This window comes from Salarias fasciatus, chromosome 3 (genome assembly GCF_902148845.1).
Source record: "Salarias fasciatus chromosome 3, fSalaFa1.1, whole genome shotgun sequence".
Lineage (NCBI taxonomy): Eukaryota > Metazoa > Chordata > Actinopteri > Blenniiformes > Blenniidae > Salarias > Salarias fasciatus.
Genome location: NC_043747.1, coordinates 21474885 through 21493207, shown reverse-complemented (window position 1 = coordinate 21493207; position 18323 = coordinate 21474885). Strand labels below are relative to the sequence as shown.

General features: G+C 42.2%; 1 protein-coding gene across 2 annotated transcripts in view; it reads left to right on the top strand.

Moving 5' to 3' along the window:
- Positions 1–4201: 4201 nt before the first annotated feature.
- Positions 4202–18323, top strand: part of LOC115385912 (protein mono-ADP-ribosyltransferase PARP14-like) — a 53959-nt gene continuing 39837 nt past the window's right edge. The window contains exons 1-14 of one of the 2 annotated variants that reach the window (XM_030088001.1): positions 4202–4424; positions 4526–4650; positions 4891–6438; positions 6539–6775; positions 7255–7479; positions 7560–7608; positions 7739–7885; positions 8622–8684; positions 8774–8950; positions 9021–9203; positions 12778–13389; positions 13569–13705; positions 15772–15952; positions 16052–17237. In XM_030088001.1, coding sequence (XP_029943861.1) covers positions 4253–4424; positions 4526–4650; positions 4891–6438; positions 6539–6775; positions 7255–7479; positions 7560–7608; positions 7739–7885; positions 8622–8684; positions 8774–8950; positions 9021–9203; positions 12778–13389; positions 13569–13705; positions 15772–15952; positions 16052–16338 — 4143 coding nt within the window. In that variant the 5' untranslated portion in view covers positions 4202–4252 and the 3' untranslated portion in view covers positions 16339–17237. Of the gene's footprint in view, positions 4425–4525; positions 4651–4890; positions 6439–6538; positions 6776–7254; positions 7480–7559; positions 7609–7738; positions 7886–8621; positions 8685–8773; positions 8951–9020; positions 9204–12777; positions 13390–13568; positions 13706–15771; positions 15953–16051; positions 17238–18323 lie in introns of those variants that run through there. The other variant, XM_030088002.1, reaches the window with a different exon arrangement.

The window sequence follows — 18323 nt, the reverse complement described above, 5'->3', positions numbered from 1 at the left end:
GACATCTAGAGGCATTATGTGGTATTACTGCAGATTAATCAGTTCTTTCATTGATAGTTTTGGTATTTTTTTTTTTTTTTTTTTTTGCAGTTATCATTCTGTTGTGACCGTGGGGTGCTGTTGGGGGCCCAGTGACTGTGTTTGCACCGCAAAGGCTTTCAGGAAGTGGGACTGCTTTGGGCCAGGTTCGGGGCTGTTCTGTGTGTTTTGTGGTGTTTATTTGTGTTCTTTTTTGTTATGATTGTATTTTGCTTACTGTTTGTGTGCTGTTGCCACGTTTTCTTTGACTTTTATGTTCATGTTTTGAGCACTGTGTGTCAGGGGGGTCGTTTGGGGAAGGAGGCGGCCTGTGCACCTTGCTAGCGCTGGAGTGCGCAGTGGGCTTTGTTGTAACAATTAAATGCCTGGGTTTGTCAAACGAAAGAGCTGACAATCATTCCTTGCTGCCACCACTAGAGGTGTGCGATACTCCGAATTTTGGTATTGATCCGATACCAAGTAAATATTGAGCCAGTATCGCCGATACCAATACCGATACTTTTTTTACTAAGTTTTCAAAAAAAAATTAAGTTTTTATTTTTATTTTACATACATCACAGGTAGCAGTTTTACTGTCTGACGCTCTGAAGTAGCTCCTAACAGTTCCTGCTCCTGTTCCTCATCTTAAATTTGCCATTAATGCACCAGTCTGTCTGTCTGATCAGCAGCAGGAGGAGGAGAGCTGCACAGTGAGTCTGAGTGAGCTGAGAGCGAAAGAGGAGCGCTATTTGTAATCATCTCACCTGGAAAATAAAACACGGGACCAAGATTTTAACCAAATAAAAGAACAGTTTTTATCAAAAAACACAAGATTACTACAACAATGTCAACATTTCAATAAAAATAATTCCTTTTGCCTTTTTCACACACAGAAAATGTCAATACTGAAAATATAATTAAAAAAATGTAACAGTACAAGCAGTACAACAAAAAGTACCATTACCCACAGGTATTTATGAAAAAAAGTCATTAGTGCAAATAAGGTGCAAAATACTCTTGGCTCTTTGCTCTTTTGTCAATGAGCTGATACCCTGAGGTTGCTTTTTGCCCCTGGATATCGTGAGCAGTTATACTACAGTAAATAAATACATTTAAAAAAAAAACCTGAAAATGCACAACAATAACACGATAAACAAAACTTTAAAAACACACAAGCTGTGTCAAGACACAGCATCTTCAGAGTCACATGCTGAACCACATTAAACAACTCCAGTCATTAGTGTAAATATACTGTAAACTATAGCTGGCTGTCATTCACCACCGCCTTTGATATATATTATATTTTTTTAGTTCCATTAACACAATCAGGATTTATTTCAATTGACTACATATATGAAAATAGTTTAATCACTGCTAAGATGACATCTTTGACCACCAATTGAAAAGCAACATCAAATTATGCTGGAAATACCAAAATCTTAACTTCGCTTCTCTAAAACAGCTCCCTGGATGTTCTGGAGGCTTCTGTGGAAAACCTCAGGCAGTGACCTCTGTCTGTATCGGGGTCTGGTCCGTTTACGCTGCTTTTAAAAGTCTGTGCAGATTGGTGGTGTTACCGCAGCAGCGAATTGCCTTCATGCACACATTACATGATGCAGTGTGTTTGTCTAAAGCTGTGAAATAAGTCCACACAGCGCATCTTTATTATTATTTATATCCGTCCACCATTGCTTTTCCTCACGATCTCTCTCTCTCTGCTCCTACACGCAGTGAAGAGCAGAGGGAGGAGGGGAGCGGCGCAGAGCGCGTTAACGAGCATCTGAGCACTGAAGTGAGCGAAGGTCCGACAGAGAGGCTGCGCTGACTCTGCCAGAGCAGAAAAAAAATATCGATCTCAACGTGCTGGTATCGATCGATACCAATACTAACTTTGGTATCGATACTATCGATATTTGGATCGATCTGCCCACCACTAGCCACCACAGCTCATCGATTGCCACAAGTCTTTTCAACCTACAACATGTCAAATAGTTTTAAGGCCCAAAATCTACTTGGCTCCACCAGCAATTGGTGAAATAATTGTTGCTGTTGTGAAACTGTCATTACACTATTGTCAAGTGTTTTCAGAGGACATTTCAATGTATCCTGACAAACCAGACCTGAGTGGGTGGGGCTGGTTTACGAGGGTAATTTCCATGTAGAGGAAAGCGGGGTAATTTGTGCCGAGGGGCAAATAGTGCCACCCCTATTATTTAGAAAACCATAAAAGTTTTTGGTCATGTGACCACATATTTTTGAAGAGGCGTCCATTCCGCTCATCTTGCAAAAAAGGGAGACACGTGGCTTGAGACATAAGCACATTTAAGTTCAAAAAACTTTTTTTTGCCCTCCAAAGTAAAATTTCCATGGTTAAGGTTTTTTGATTGCTGTGTTTGAACAATTATCGAAAACTTTGAAAACATTTCACACATGTTTTATTGCTTTAGTAAGCTACTTAATGAGTCTATATAGTTAACATGATGCTAGCTCTTGAACAGCTGGGGGATGCATTCTTTTCCAAATGGTGGGCCTGGGGTCATTTGTGCCAAAGGACCTGGGGTAAGTTGTGCCACTGGCACAACTTAACCTAACTTATGATTATTTACTATATATTACTTTTTTTGAATTTACTGTTATTGTACATCTTATTCTTCCATTTGATCACTAAAATTATGTGTCATTCTTAATTTCAGATCAAAATCCATCATGTCATGCAGGTACAAAAGGAAGACAGACAGGGTTCCAACTTTTCAAATTTCTGAAGCAAAGTTATGAGGCCTGTTGATGGAAAGTCCATCTTCACATGTAGAAAGAATGATGAAGGAGTCATCCCTTGAGGTGACGTGCTTAAAAAAATTTCCCACACCATAAAAGCGTGGTGATAGAGCCAGAAGGGAGCGCAAGTTCATATTCCACTGCAGCATTGACAAGTGGAATGTCCAGTAGAAAGTCGAATCTGTGAAGATATTCAGATGCAGATGCAGTTAGGTGCTCATTTTTGATTTTGTTCTTAGCATGTGTTCATGTGGCACTGGGCCTTGTTGAAGCAAATTGGCCTTTGATTATGTTAAAACTTTAAATACGCATTAAACAAGTACTTTTGTATTTGTCTTGTTTTTATCTAGCATTATCATTTTTATATAAACTTTATTTCAGACACAGTTGGTCCATATGAAAAATACAAAAAACATTACAAAACTTGTTTGATCATGAGGCGTTCGCGGATCACATGCCGGTCACATGATCTGGTCACATGACCACACAGCCGCTCGCGCTGTGCGCTCGTAGCTAAGCTACTCGGTTCAAACAGGACGTCACCCATGAAGCTCCAGGTCCATTCTCCTCCTCTAACCTGTCAGTCACCATAACCACACAGTTTGTCCTCCAGTCCCCTGCCTGCTACGTGAGGAGAAGCGGCGCTGCCAGCATGAAAAAAACTGCAAATCGTCGCGGCGCAGCCGGCATCGCTGCACTGCGATTCCCAGAATGCCTTGGGACCGGTCACATGACCAGACAGCCACTAAGCGCTGCGCGCTCGTAGCTAAGCTACTCGGACGTCAAACATGAAGCTCCCAGGTACATTATCCACCATCGTGATTAAAAAAAAAAAGAAAGACGCTTTTGGCCGAGTTGGTAAGCAGCTTACAGTCAAGTCGGCACCGACCAACTCGGCCACTCGAGAGCCCCCCCGCCCGCGAGGCCGACTTGGCGAGATGCCGACTTGGCTTGATGCCGACTTGGCTTGATGCCGACTTGACTGTATCCCGGGGCGGTGCCGAGTTGGCCGGGGCCGACTTGGAGTGGTGCCGACCTGACTGTATCCCTTTACCCCGCACTTGGGGTAAGTTGTGCCACAAAACCACTTGTTAATCCAAAGGTATATTTCTCACACAGTTTATTTAAGATCCAAAGTGATTGCTCCCAGGGATGCACAACATCCTAAACTATATGAACATATTTTAGTTGCTGGTATTCCTGTAATCCCCTTGTGTAAAAGGCACTTTAAGTAAAAATTGGCACTACTTACCCCACTCTCCCCTACCTGAATGGATTAAAAAGAGGAAAATACCACCACAAAGGGAAAATAAACAGCATTATGTAATCGTCTGTGTGTTTAGGTAATAAGAAGGAGGTGCCTTTTGAAAATGAAAGTAGCAGGAAACACTCTCAGTTCAGTGGCAAACAGACGCTCATCACCAGGAAGATTCATGAAAGATTTTTTTACCAGGGCAAAATGGAAGAATACAAACATTCACTGTTTTTTGTAGCAAGACACATGACTGACAAGGAAACGGAGAAGGTGAGAAGATACTTTCAGAAGAGAAGAGAGTCTGGAGGAGGTGAATGCGGAGTGATACAGAAGGTTTCAGGAAATATCTACGAAATCTGTTTCAAAGACAAAGAAGGTAAGCTCTCTGCACTGGCTTCAATAAGTTCAGTATCAAATAATATTTCACAATTTCAGTATCTTTGTGAAATCTGAGTGTGGCATTTGTTGCCGTCACAGACCAGGAAAGGGTTTTGCAGAAAAAGTTTCACACCATCTCTCTTCCTGATGGAGAAGTTCAACTGAATGTGAGTCAGATCAACCCAACAGAAACTCCGGATCAACCAAAGACCATTCAGGCACAGGTCAGCTTTAATGACTTAAAATAATTGTTACGTGTTTACGGGAAACTGCTACGTGAGCGCTTCACAATGTTGTCAGACCAGTTGTGTCAGATAATGCCTGTTAGCAATTTACATATAGACACAGTCCCAGTGGTTCACACCTTTATCACTGAAAGGTATCATTATCCTCAGTTATAACACTCTGAACACATCTATTTCCACAATGAATAATCATATATCTGTTGGGTGCTTCTTCCTCAGACATTCACAAAAACAAACACGAAACGTCTTGAAAAGATTTTCTATTTGGATGGTTTCCTCCTCCGCTACATGAGAGACAATCCCAAAGCTTTCACATATCTCCAAAAACAATTCTCTTCAATCGGCTGTGACGTGGAGTTAAATTGTGATGAAGAGGAGGCCGTGGTGAGGGGAGATGTGGATAAGGGCCCTGGAGGAGCCTTCGGAGGTGTTGCAGAGAAATGGGAGCAGCAGGTGGACCGGATCATCATCGACATCACCGAGGAGTACATCTGCCATCATGTAGTGGAGCCAAAACAAGTCCGAGTGTTACTGCAGGATCTGTCCTTTGTAAATGAAGACATCATGGTGTACGCAGACAGAGGATACGCTGTGATTGTGGGGAAAGCAGAGGCTGTGAAAAAGAGGGCTGAAATCCTGACAAAGAGCCTGCCGATCCGAAAGGAAAAGCCAATCACAGAGAATCAGCTAAAACTGATAGAAGAAGAGTTCTGTCGTGAATTGCTTGCACACTATCCAGATGTTCAGTACAGCACAGGTGAAGGCATCATCATCCTGGAAGGCCTGGAAGATGAGGTGCAGTCTGGAGCCACAAAGCTCGATGGACTCATTAGGCAAATCAAACAAAGGAAGATTCAGTTCCCAACTCCTTTACTGAACTTCATCAATTTGAGTGGCGTCATTTCCAAATACCAAGCTCGCTTCCAGAAGAGCTTTAGAAATCCCGTCTCCATAGAGATGAGGCCGGACCTGGTTCTGTCCAGCCTGTCCGCTGATGCTTTGGACGAGGTCCAGGCAGCGCTGGTGAAAGATCTGAATGTGTCCACCATCCAGCTGCAGGGACCTGCAGCAGTTTCTCCACATCTGGACAAACTGAAAGACTTCCTGAATCAAGCCCAGAGCAAGGCAAACCGTGACGAGCTCAGAGTGGACGTCAGCTTCATCCCGGGAATCAATGGAGCCAACAAAGTACAACTTGTGGGCGACAGTGAAAACGTGCTTCAGTTTGAAGACATTATTCAAGACTATCAGCTGAACCAAGTCATGAGTCAGGACACAGTGAACCTGTCAAATCCTGAATTCGCTGAATGCTTTGGTAAAATCTTAGACCTGACTGGTATCAAGTCACCCAATGTGACTTTTAAAGTTTCTCCTTCACCAAATCCTTGTGTGATTCTGTCTGGTCCCCAATGCAAAGTTCAAGAAGCCAAGCAGGCTTTACTTTCAGCTTTGGCTTCTCTGACGTCAGACACGTTGGTTCTGGAAGGCTCAGGAGCTCAGCGATACTATCAGGCAAGTGGTAAAGACAGCAAGGAGCTGGTAGAGCGCTCCTTCCGGGTTATTATCAGGGAACAGGAATGTGTGTCAACTCCAGATGTAAAAAGCAAACAAAGAAGCTCCAGCAGCCCCATGACTCGCCTCTCAAGACCTCCAGTTTCTAGAAACCACTCAAAATCTGTGGGTGGTACTCCTACCACTCACAATGTGAGTTCTCCACTCAACAAAGCCAACATTGCCATCAAGCTTGGTTCTTTGGAAGATGAGCAGGTTTGACCATTTCCATTAATACTCATTACCACGTCCTCAGGTAACACAAAAACAGAAGAGTTTATTAGTTGAGTTAACCATGTCACTGTCTGTCTCAAAGCTCAATGTTCTGGTCGCCCCAATGGTCAACAAACAGCTGACGTCCACACAGATCGGTAAATGCCTTCTGAAGAAAGCTGGGAATGCACTACAATCAAAGTTCAACTCTGTGGCGTTGAACTGCAACCTCGCTCCTGGAGACGTTCTGCAGGTTGACGGTCCTCCATCGCTGGGCTGCTCAAAGATCTTCTTCATTGAGTGTTTACCTTGGGATGGAGTCAGAGGGATGAGTGTTCAGGTAAAGTAAGAGCGTTAATCGGACTGGACACTACAATACAGTTTTGGAGATTATTATTCTAATGAACACCTGACCAATCATTGTACAGACATCAAGTTATACTCAAATTGTAAACATTTGGTACTGAAATACAACAATTTTAAACCCACCTGAAGCTTTTTGAAGAACATCTAAACTGTTTAACAGCAAATTAGTCACAGTTTTGATCTGGAAAATTGTCTTGTTCTTGTTATATTTCTTGATTAAAATGGTCAATTAAACCAAAATGTTCCTGCAGTCGGCTAGTAATTAAAATGATTTGGAGTGAATAAATCAAAGAGGAAAATTTTGTGAAGGGGCAAAGCATGCTATTATATTACTTTCATGACCTTGTTTTACATCTTTACAATAATTCATTTCTTCTACATAGCAGTATATCTTAACATTGCTTAATGCATAATCTTATAAAGAAAATGGTGTTTTCTTTTTGTGTTCTGCAGGCTCTTGGTAAAGCACTCAGACAATGCTTGGCTCAGTGTACTCAACAGGGCTTGAGTTCGTTAGCTTTTCCCATTATTGGGCCTGGAATACTGCTAAAATATCCTCCAAGCGAAGCCGTCCAAGTGCTCACTGATGCTGTTTGTGGGTTTGTATCATCTGCATCGTCCAGTTCGCTCTCCACCATCCACATCATCATCAAACCTGGTTATCCTGACTCAGACGAGGTGAATATATCAAACATCAAGCAGTGCATCACATGTGAGATGCACTGCTTTATGTTTAATTGCTTCTGTTTCTATCACAGCTCTACCGTGACCTCTACCAACACCTGAGCATGAACCAAGGAGGGGAAGGTATCCCAGAAAAACCAGCTCAGTCGGCCTTCATGACATGATAATCCAACCTCCTGATAAAAAAAAAAAAATGTAATCTGACTGATAAAAAAAAAAAAAAAAAACTCTAATCTGAGATCCTTCCCTCCAGAAATCTTCAGATCCCTCACCAGTGACTTGGATGAAATTACCATCAAGTTGGGAGGCAGAGTTAAACTCCGGATGGTTTTTGGGGACATCACCGACGAGACGACGGATCTTGTTGTGAACACAACAGACTTCACAAATTTTGACCTCGGTATGTCAATTTTGATCGAGAAACTGAAAGGATATTTATTTTGCTGGTGACTTTTCATTTTCACCTCCTAAATTTAACAGCAGAAGTCTTGTCAATGCAGGAAAGTGTTGGCAATCGTTAATGCAGGAGTGTGAAGTATTTACCTTCAAAGCTCAAAAAATGTGTTTCTTTTCTTTATTTTGTGAATTTTGTCCCCATATTGTCATTCTAGTTCAGAAGGAATTCTTGATATTTTACTTTGTGGCTTTTTGTCTAATTAGGTGACATTTTGTGATGTTTTATCCTGAACAGATTCTAAGTTAACCAGTTTTTGTTTGGTTTGGATCCAAGTATGTCTACTTCTACTATATTGATTTCATTTGCAGATGATTAAGTGGAGTATTTTTTTTACCTCTGGTTTGAACTGATGATGCATGCTGGGTAATTATCCTGATGATTAGAAAGGCCATGATAAGGCGCTGTGAATGCATGGATGTCGATGTCATTTTGTCAGCGTGTACCAGATCCATTCCTGCCACTTTAGAAGTGATTTTTAATTACTTGAGCACCAATGAGGTAGTGTCCTTGAATATAACTATATCAATAACCAGGAAACAAAATGTGAAATTATGTGATTAGATAACAACGGTGATGAACAATGTGGGTGTACACAAATAAATAAATAATCATTTTGTTATTTAATTGGAATCAGAAAAATTGTTTTGCTTTATGTATTTACATGTTTTTTATCCTGCAGATGGTGTGTGCAAACGTGTCTTAGCTGAAGCTGGACCAACGGTAGAGGCAGAACTTAAAGCAGGTAAAAGAAAAAAGGGTTGCCGCTCTATTTTAATTGAATCATATTCAATAGCTTCTAACTAAAGTTGATTCCATGTGGTGTTCTAATAGCGAAAATGAACCCAGGAAGCATGGTTCTAACCGAACCGGGACAGTTCCCCTGCAAAGCCATTTTACACGTGTGTGGAGAGAAGACCGCCGGCCACATTGAAGGGCTCACTCAACTGATCATCAAGTGCTGTGAAACAAACCATTACAAGTCTGTAGCAATCCCTGCACTCTGTACTGGTGGGTTCATAGAAAATGAAAGATATACAGTTTCAGGAATCACTTTTAACTGCTTTGGTTTGTTGTGCAGGAGCCGGCGGGCTGCAGCCTGGACTCGTGGCAGGAGCAATCCTGCGAGGGATCAGGAACGCCACGACTTCCGCCAACCTTCACACGCTGCTCGATATCCGCATAATCTTGTACAAGATGAATGTGTTCCTGGCATTTCAGGAGGAAGCCAAGCAGATGTTTTCCACTGCTGTATACAGCACAGGTGATCTGTAGCTTTGGCTTCTCTGTGATTATTGAAAAAGCTGTGTGTTCTAGTCAGAGGCGGCAAACTTGTTTTAGTTCAGGGGCCACATTCAGCCTAACTTCATCTTGACTGGGCAGCAAATACTTGACTTTTTTTTTGTTCATATTTCATGACTTTTCCCAATTTGATAAGTACAATAGAGTAAGCATCACATTTTTTGATGATATTTTTACAATGTGCTGGAGACATTTTACATGCATCGGTGTTCCTCTTTGACCTTCGTTTGACCAAACATTCCCACACCTGCAGGTGCAGTATTGATACTTTTGAGTTGATACATTACATGGGGTGTGTGTTTGTGTGTGTGCCTGTGTGTTTGTCTGTGTGTATGTGACCTAGCATTCTCACACCTGCAAGTGAGCACTCACACCTGCCAAAGTTGAACTGATATTTCCCGCGCTGTGGAGGGTGGGTTTTCCCGCAAGGTGGTTTTTCATGTAAAATAAGGGAGGAGCAAACATTTAAAAGCTTGGTCCCTGTCCAAATATATTAGAAATATTATGGTCCACCTAAACAGAAGGGTAGACTTAGGTCAGCCAATGTTATACAGATGGTTCCAGGCCCAACTACATACGCTGTCAGTCGTGTTGATGACATGAAGTCATCATTTGAGCTCTTCATGATGCCACCAACTCAAAATATTGTTCTTGTGATGATGAATTTTGAGGGGCAGGGTGTGTATGGAGACACTAGGGAAGACCTCGAGGTGGTATACTTGTCAGCCTACGTTGGTCTGCTCGTTTTAGCAGGAGTTTACAAGTCTTAAAGGTTGTATAGAGGATTTTCCACGGAGGGAGAAATCCAGTGACAGTTAGTCCTTTTTGAAATGCTGCGCATGCGTGACCCACACCCCCTCCTCCCCTGCTCTCTCCGGAGGACCGCCTCCTCCTTACGCAGAAAGTAGCAAGTAGCAACTTAGCATCATAGCGCTAACACATAGCTACCAACGTGTCCTTTTGAACAACACAAAACACAGCGAATATGAGTAAAATCCTACACTTGTGCCAAATCCTGTCCCTGAGCCGTCCCTGCTCTCGGGTGGATCAGAGGAGGACGGGGAGGTTTGTGTGGAGCTCCAGGACTGGAGCAGACTCACGCTCGGAGCTCACAGCGGGTCTGTGTGCGCTGCAGGCGGCAGACGTGAACACCCCCCCCCCCCCCTCACTCTCCGGACTTTTTCATACAAGTCTTGTTTTAAGATTAAACATACATTTTCGCCAAATGGCAGCACGTTGTAGCTATGATTAAGAAAAATTGTCTCAAGTCTACATGTGAAAAGGTGTTGATTGTGGCAGCAGAGCTTAGCATGGGGGGAGTGGGGTGGAGCGCATGGGGGAGTGTTGTGCCGACAACAGGAGGGGGGTACGTAAAGTGCGTAGGAGCATGACAGTTACGCTAAAAATGTAGAGAGGTTGATTGACACGTTAGAAAACCAATAGATAACGAGGCTACCTCGTTATTGATTGGCTAAAGTAATATTGATTTTACAACCTCCAGAGCTGATTAATTTTTATTTTATTTTTTTTGATCATTATAAAAACAAGGCTGCTGCATCTTAGTAACGCCATTTTTTAGCTTTAATTCATTTTTGTTAGTAATAAAGATCTTCTATACAACCTTTAAGGTGAGGTCACAATTAATGAATCACTGTGGTTCATTCTGAGAATCACGAATCAGGATCAGGATCATCTTTATTGTCATCGCAACAGGTTACCGAAGTTACAAGTGCAACGAAATTTCAAGGGTTTTTAAGACGCCCAGGCAGCCAATTACGGCACTCCGTCTTGAAAAGGAAACAGAGTTAAGAAACTCAGACAGAGATAAGTGTGTGTGTGTGTGTGTGTGTGTGTGTGTGTGGGGGGGGGGGGGGGTGGTAAAAAAAGATACATCAATTCAGATCACGGTTCCGAAGGGAGTCGTGATTAGAAGTGAGAGACCAAAAAAAGCGAACCTGCGCACATACATAGCAGATAAAAGACACCAGATAAATTGCTATCAAACTAACGGATCGGTTGTTGCTGCCCTCAATCGGCGCTACACGCCATCACCATTAGTCGTCAGCAGAGGAAAGGGGAGGAGACGTTGAGAGATTGGGGGGGGGGGTCATCTGTGCGAGTGTGTGCCCTATCAGTTCATCAGTCTGTGTTTTTATGTGTGTGGATGGCCCGTCCTCTCTGCGCTCCAGCTGGTGACCTCCGTTGCCATGGGGATGTCCTCCAAAGAAGCAGTCCAGAAAAGGGAGGGTGTGTTGTCGGGTCAGAGTCAGACAGTGGTGGGAGATAGAGAGCGACCTCGTGTCTTTATCTTCTTCCGGGAGATTGTTTGAAATTCCAAGGGGCGCCAGATTCAGTCCGAAGGTTTCTTGGTATCTTGTTTTGGTCGGAGGGAGCCGTTGTGACCTTCCCGTTTATCGCTGGTTCTCAACTGTTTCAGACAGAAGCTAAGTTGTACCTTCCCGTGGTAGAATCCATCTTGCACCTCAAATCGTCCATAGTCCCAGCAAAATTGTCCATCCTTCGAAAGAGTTCGCAAACTCGGTCAGCCTGAGCTTTTGCCCGTTGATTTGAAAAGACCGTCCACCCTTGGACGTCTTTTGTGGTGGCGGTCTTCTTAATCCTCCAGAAGATCAAACCACTGACCAGGCCAATCAGCAGCAGACCGATCATCATAAATCCGAAAATGTAGACATCTTCTGCATCCTTGACGCTCAGGTTAGCCAGACAGATGATGGCTCTCCAGCTTCCTTGGGACTCCATCAAATACCCAGCATGCCGAGTTCCGTCAGGGCAGACAGGCTCCACCGCTCCTGCGTTTCTTTGTGAGAAAATCGTATCAATTGCGTTGAGAGACCAGCTGATCAATTCCATGGTTGATATATTTGATTCTTCGAAGAAAATCAAGACAGGTTGTTGCTCCAGTCAAACAGACGAGACAGAGTGCTGCAGCAGAGACAATAGGGAGGGAGGGAGAGAAACAAGCAGGAGCGATAGGAAAAGCGTCCGCCTCCTCCAAGAGCCAGCGAAGAATGAGTTAGAAAGTTAGAAAAGATTTGGATGAAAGATTTTCAAGATAAATTATTTCTAATTCAAAAGTTTGGCCTGATGGTGGCGCTAGAAGAGGGGTCCAGGTTTCATTATCAGGTGGTTATTCATGTATTCAACAAATAAACAATGTGCCTGACACACACAAAAAATAAAGTTCAACAATTTCCTGTAAATCATTTTCTAGAGGCAAATATCCCTGGGGTCAAATTGACCCCAAAGGTGAAATATCCCCCCGAGAAACTTTTCCTATCGCTGTTGCTTTTTGCATGTTTTTACAAAGTCATGGTTGTTAGGCTAATCCTCACTTGTTAGCAACAAGGTAGATATCTTCCATAGCAGCTTCACCAATATCTCAGCTCAGGACTCCGTATTGTGTTGTGTCCACTACTCTTGATCGTGACCCTTATGTTTGATTGCACTGGTTTAAATGATAATTCAGAAAAAAAAAAAAAATTTCAATGACTCAATATTTTTTTTGCCAATATCAGGTGTCCTGCCTAAAACGCAGCAACAAGATCGCCGACTGTCAGCGAGCGCAGACCTCAGCATCCTCAGCAACATTCCTGCAAGTCAGCACTCTGCCTTTCTGTTCCTGGGCTTCCGTAGGAAGAGCGTTGATGACGCCATGGCGAAGCTGAAAGATCTGTATCAGAAACAGTGCTCCACTCACACCTTCAGAAAGGAGGAACTGGACGGCTTCATGCATGAAGATGTGGCAGAGCTGATGCAGCTGATCCAGACTCAGGGACTGTACATACAAATTGACCAGTCAGGTGACTTGTCTGTGAGCGGCCTAAAAGATGGCGTCACCCAGGCGGTGATTACATTCAATGCAATTCTCCACGGTAACCTCAGGAGAGAGGTGAGATTCAAGGAGGAAGAGGAACTGTACACCCGTGTGGTTTGGTGCATCATGAGCCACAATGGTCTCTGGGAGAGACTTCCCAAAACTGCAAATTACAATTTGGAAAAACAAGACATTGCAAGGGGAATAGTGGATGCCCAGGGAGCCACATGGACGGTAGATCTAAACAGCATGGAGGCCACAAACCTCATGGTCGCAGAGCCCAGGAAGCTCAAACGACTGGAGAACCTGCCAGGTAAGAAGATGGATGTCAGGAGTCACAACAGTGAACCCTAGTGGACAGATTAAGCATAGCAGTTCCCTCTGTGTCAGGTCCTGTGTCTTCAAAAAAATGTAATTCGCACTTTGCAGTACCATCCTGTAAAGATTTTCAGTTTACAGTTCTATTTTGTTCCTGGTCTCAATGTCTTCCAGACTTCACCATGCCTCTGTACTGGGACAGCATGGCCCCGGGGGAGAAGGTGAAGGTGGTGGCAGTGCCACCTTCCTCTGCAGAGTACCAAGCTTTGAAGAGTGCCTTCAGAAAAACTGAGAGCAAGACTGTGATGAAGGTAGGTGGTTCCCAATGGAGACATCGATACGTTTTTGAAAAATGGAACCCATTTTAAATTCAGCAGCAAGTTGTGGAGTTCAGTGATTTGCAGGCTTGCAATATCAATTATTTATGTATATTTACTCAGTCACAGAGAAATATACTCAACCAAAAAAATCCAAAAATCACCCTGGATTAGTTTCATATTTAAGGAATCCAGGCACGTACACCATTTGATAGATTTAAAAACAAAAACTATGTCAATTAAAAAGACTTGACTCACAATAAGTGAATCAATGGCAGAGGTTTTCCAGAAAGGGACTGGAAGGCATCTCCTGGGGGGCTTCAAACTGTCTGAGCGGCGCAGTTTAGTGAAAAGAAGGGAAAAAAATTACTTATCGGGAAGATTTACAGTAAATGTCAAATAGCCTAAATTTGTGTGAATTCATTAAAGAGATGCTTTACTACACCAAAGTGAAATAAATGGTTCAAAGAAAGAGTTTTTCTTCAGTTTTTATGATCAGTAAAAATTGACCTCAATCATCCAAATGATCTCTCTTCAGGCTCTGTACTGACTCATAAAATCTAATATCAGTAAACTGCCATTCATATTTTAATTTTGCTGCATAGTTGATCTTAATCTCAATTGACTCTCCTCTTTTACATTATATTCATCTCATAGAGGGCTGCTTGGTGTGTGTTGCCTCTTTTACAGTTTGATCTCAATGAGCCCATTTAAGGCAGTAAAACTCGATCAGTAACACAAGAAGTTCAACCAGTTTCTCCTCTGTGAAACAAGGGTTTGAAATTCAACTTCTGCCTTTTTTAGGTTTACCCATCATCAGCCTGGTTGACATGACTTCACATTTTTCAGGCTGGTTTGGAAACATGTTCAATAACAGCCACAGGAACCTTTTTAACATTAGGAATAATGTTGCTTAAAGCGATACTTCAGCATTTTGGCAAATTGGCCCATTTAGCGCAATTCATTAGTCATTTCAAACAGCATACTTACTTTTTTTGTGAGGGCGAGCTGTTGTTTATTCAGAGGTGAGTCGGGGAAGGTTTTCGGGACGGACACAATGGAAGTGGACGGTATTTTGGTTCCCCCTCATCAAACTCATCAAATACACAATCCAACAACCCCAAAACACTTTGGTGGGCAAATTATAATCCGCAAATTCACTACGCTGTGAAATATTAATGCAAAATTACCAGATTGAGTTGTTTATGCGAAGATTGCTAAGACGGAACTACTTGTCTGGGCGTAGTGCTTTCAAAAGACAAAGTAGTTCGCAGTATTTGCTCTAGTGTCGTAACGCTACAATATTATTTGTTGGTGTTCCACATCGTAGTGAATGTGCGGATTATAATTTGCCCACCAAAGTGTTTTGGGGTTGTTGGATTGTGTATTTGATGAGTTTGACTAGGGGGAACCAAAATACCGTCCACTTCCATTGTGTCCGTCCCGAAAACCTTCCCCGACTCACCTCTGAATAAACAACAGCTCGCCCTCACAAAAAAAGTAAGTATACTGTTCGAAATGACTAAGGAATTGCGCTAAATGGGCCAATTTGCCAAAATGTTGAAGTATCGCTTTAAAGTGTGCTGTATTGCAATGTTGCAATGTTTTTACCCTGCGCTTGTTTTTAAATCCTGTGTCTCATGTAGCACTTTGAGATTTGATTTTAAATGTAAAGTGCATTACAAATAAAATGTATTATTATTATTATAAATCCTTGAAGAAATATTCTTGGAACTAAATGTCCAAAGGAGTTATTGGAAGGATGTGGGTTTTTTTTTTGTCCTTCATTTTTTTAAAACAAAGCTTCCTCAGGCCCCTTATACATGACTTTTCCAGTGAAAATGAATTATGTCAGCATTTTCTCTTCAGAAAAGCTTTGTCTTTCCGCTACAGTTTACTGGATGACTGATCTAACTTGTGTTATATCATAACTGAGGTCCCTGCTCAAGAGTAGCCTTCAATTTAATTGTTACGATGCTTCAGTTTCACAACGGAACAGAAGGAGTTAGACTCCCCTATATAACGCCTAGTGACTCATGATCTTTTGTTTTTGCTGCTAGATTGAGCGTTTGCAGAACATCCATCTGCGTCGCGCCTACGAAGTCCAGAAGAAGCACATTTCAGAGAAGAACAAGCAGGAGGGGGGAGCGAGGGAAAAGCTTCTGTATCACGGGACCACCAAGGACAGCTGCGACTCCATCACAGAGACCGGCTTTAATCGTCGATTCTGTGGACAAAACGGTAAAGATCCCTATAGAATACTACAACTACTACTTCTCCCCTTCCCTCTCTGAAAATGTGGGCTCAGTATGTCTAATCTCCTGTTCATCTCATCCTCAGGAACTGCATGTGGTGCTGGTGTTTACTTTGCCATGAATGCATCTTACTCAGCGAATCCGCGCTACTCCAAGCCGGCTGCTGACAACTCTCAGGTCATGTTTGTGGCTCGAGTGCTGACCGGCATCTACACTCAAGGCAACAAGGACATGAACGTCCCTCCTCCTCGAGACAGCCGACGGCCCCACGACCGCTTCGACAGCGTGGTGGATCAAATGGTCATTCCTCAGATGTACATCGTGTTTCATGACCATCAGTCTTATCCAGACTATCTCATCACCTTCAAATGAGGAGGAAATAAAACAGCTGGTTTCTCTCTATAGGGCCACATTGTAACATATATATAATCTCAGGGTATCATTTGCAGGTAGTTCTTGTAGTTTAGTTAGAAACTGTGCCTACCAAAGCCATACTTTAAAGAAGAATTATTGTCTGTCTATTATTGACTTTCTATAGTCACAACCAAGGTGGTGTGATGTTGATCGCCTTGACAAATAAATGAACCAATAAAATGGCAACAAACCTTCAAATAAACTGTTTGTTTGCTTCAACTGTCATCAGAAAATAAAATTAGTACATATATTCCTTATTGGTATGAATAATTAAATAAAAAATACTAATTGAAGGGTTTAAAAATAAAAATTAGGGCTGTCAAAAATAACGCGTTAATTTATGTAATCAATCTTATTCAAATTTGTAACGCAGTTTAACGCATGCGCATCATGACAAGCTGTACGGCATGCAGCGTGGGGAGCGGTGACCCGCGCAGCGGCCTGCAGCGACGCATGCAGCGACGCATGCATGCAGTGACGCATGCAGCGCGCGGAGTGGCGTGGTGACGCGCGGAGCACGTGCAAATACACTGCACACACACAGACATTATGTGTACATGTTTTAGTTTTTTGAATATCTATTTTATTTGGAGCCTTAAATAAAAAACACGTGTTAAATATATGTAATCATCTCCTGTCGTTTTTTATTTAATGCAATACAGGAAATAAAGGGTATATTTCACACATAGCTGGAAATTGCGATTATTTGTGATTAATCGTGATAAATTAATTTGTAAGCTGTGATTAATCTGATTAAAAATTTTAATCATTTGACAGCCCTAATAAAAGTACATGAAAACAAAAAGTGAATGTGAACTAGAAATTTCCTAAAGAAATTTTACTTTGTGCCTGCCAGCTGCTGCTGACAGTAATGTGTGTGTGTGTGTGTGTGTGTGTGTGTGTTTGTATAACACCTCAATATTCACTGTGAGCTCTGAGCTGAGATCCGCAGGTGTGTGTGTTGCCATGGAGATCAGCTGCACTCAGCAGCCACAACAGTGATTCAGCAGGTTTTCATCCAGTTTGTATGGTTGAAGAAATGTTGTTTCTCAAGAACTGAGGGGTGAAATTTATTTATTTATTTTTTGATTTTCTGTGAGTGTGAGAAATCCTGAAATTTTCAGGTCTGTAGGATCGTCCATATAGCGGGAACCTAATTGTAAAAGTGTGAACTTTTTGGTTTGAGCAAATAAATCTCTCTCCAAAATGCATTGGAGCTGATGGGACAAAGTTCTCTACTCGCCTCAAACAAATGCATCTCAAGTGAGAAATGTCTTTGATCGACAAAACAATGAAAGCATTGTGAGAATCACAGAGACTGTAGCTACATTTTGATGTATAGTTTGTGAAGATTGACCCAGAAATATGGCCGTGGGGACGAGAGTAAAGCAGTTTTTTTTTTTTTGTTAAAATCGAGAGCCTCTCGCACTGTAACTGCCACTCTCCAATACACACCCACTATAAACTCCAAAAATGGTTGAAATTCTCAGCACACTTTAAAGCTCACAGTTGGAATTTGGTAGAATATAATAAAAAGAGGTTTTCACATCTGGATAGAGGGCAAAAATGACAATGTTTTAAAAGTTCAATGACATCTCTATGTGAAAGTATGGCGAAGCACAATGGACTTGATTGGGGATGATTTATTTCGTTTTTGTTTCTGGGCGATTCTCATCCGTTTCCATGGAGGTTCCTACAGGAATAATGGTGTAATATTGTGGAAGAAATACTCTCAGTGGAAAGACTGACGATTAGGTAATGCCCCCCAATCTCTCTCTCTCTCACACACACACACACACACGCACGCACGCACGCACGCACACACACATCTCTTGTTTTTGTTTCTGTTGTTACCTGTAAAATGAAAATAGTTACATTTTATGAACATTTTTTAGTCTTAGCAGACATCTAGAGGCACTATGTGGTATTACTGCAGGTTCTGT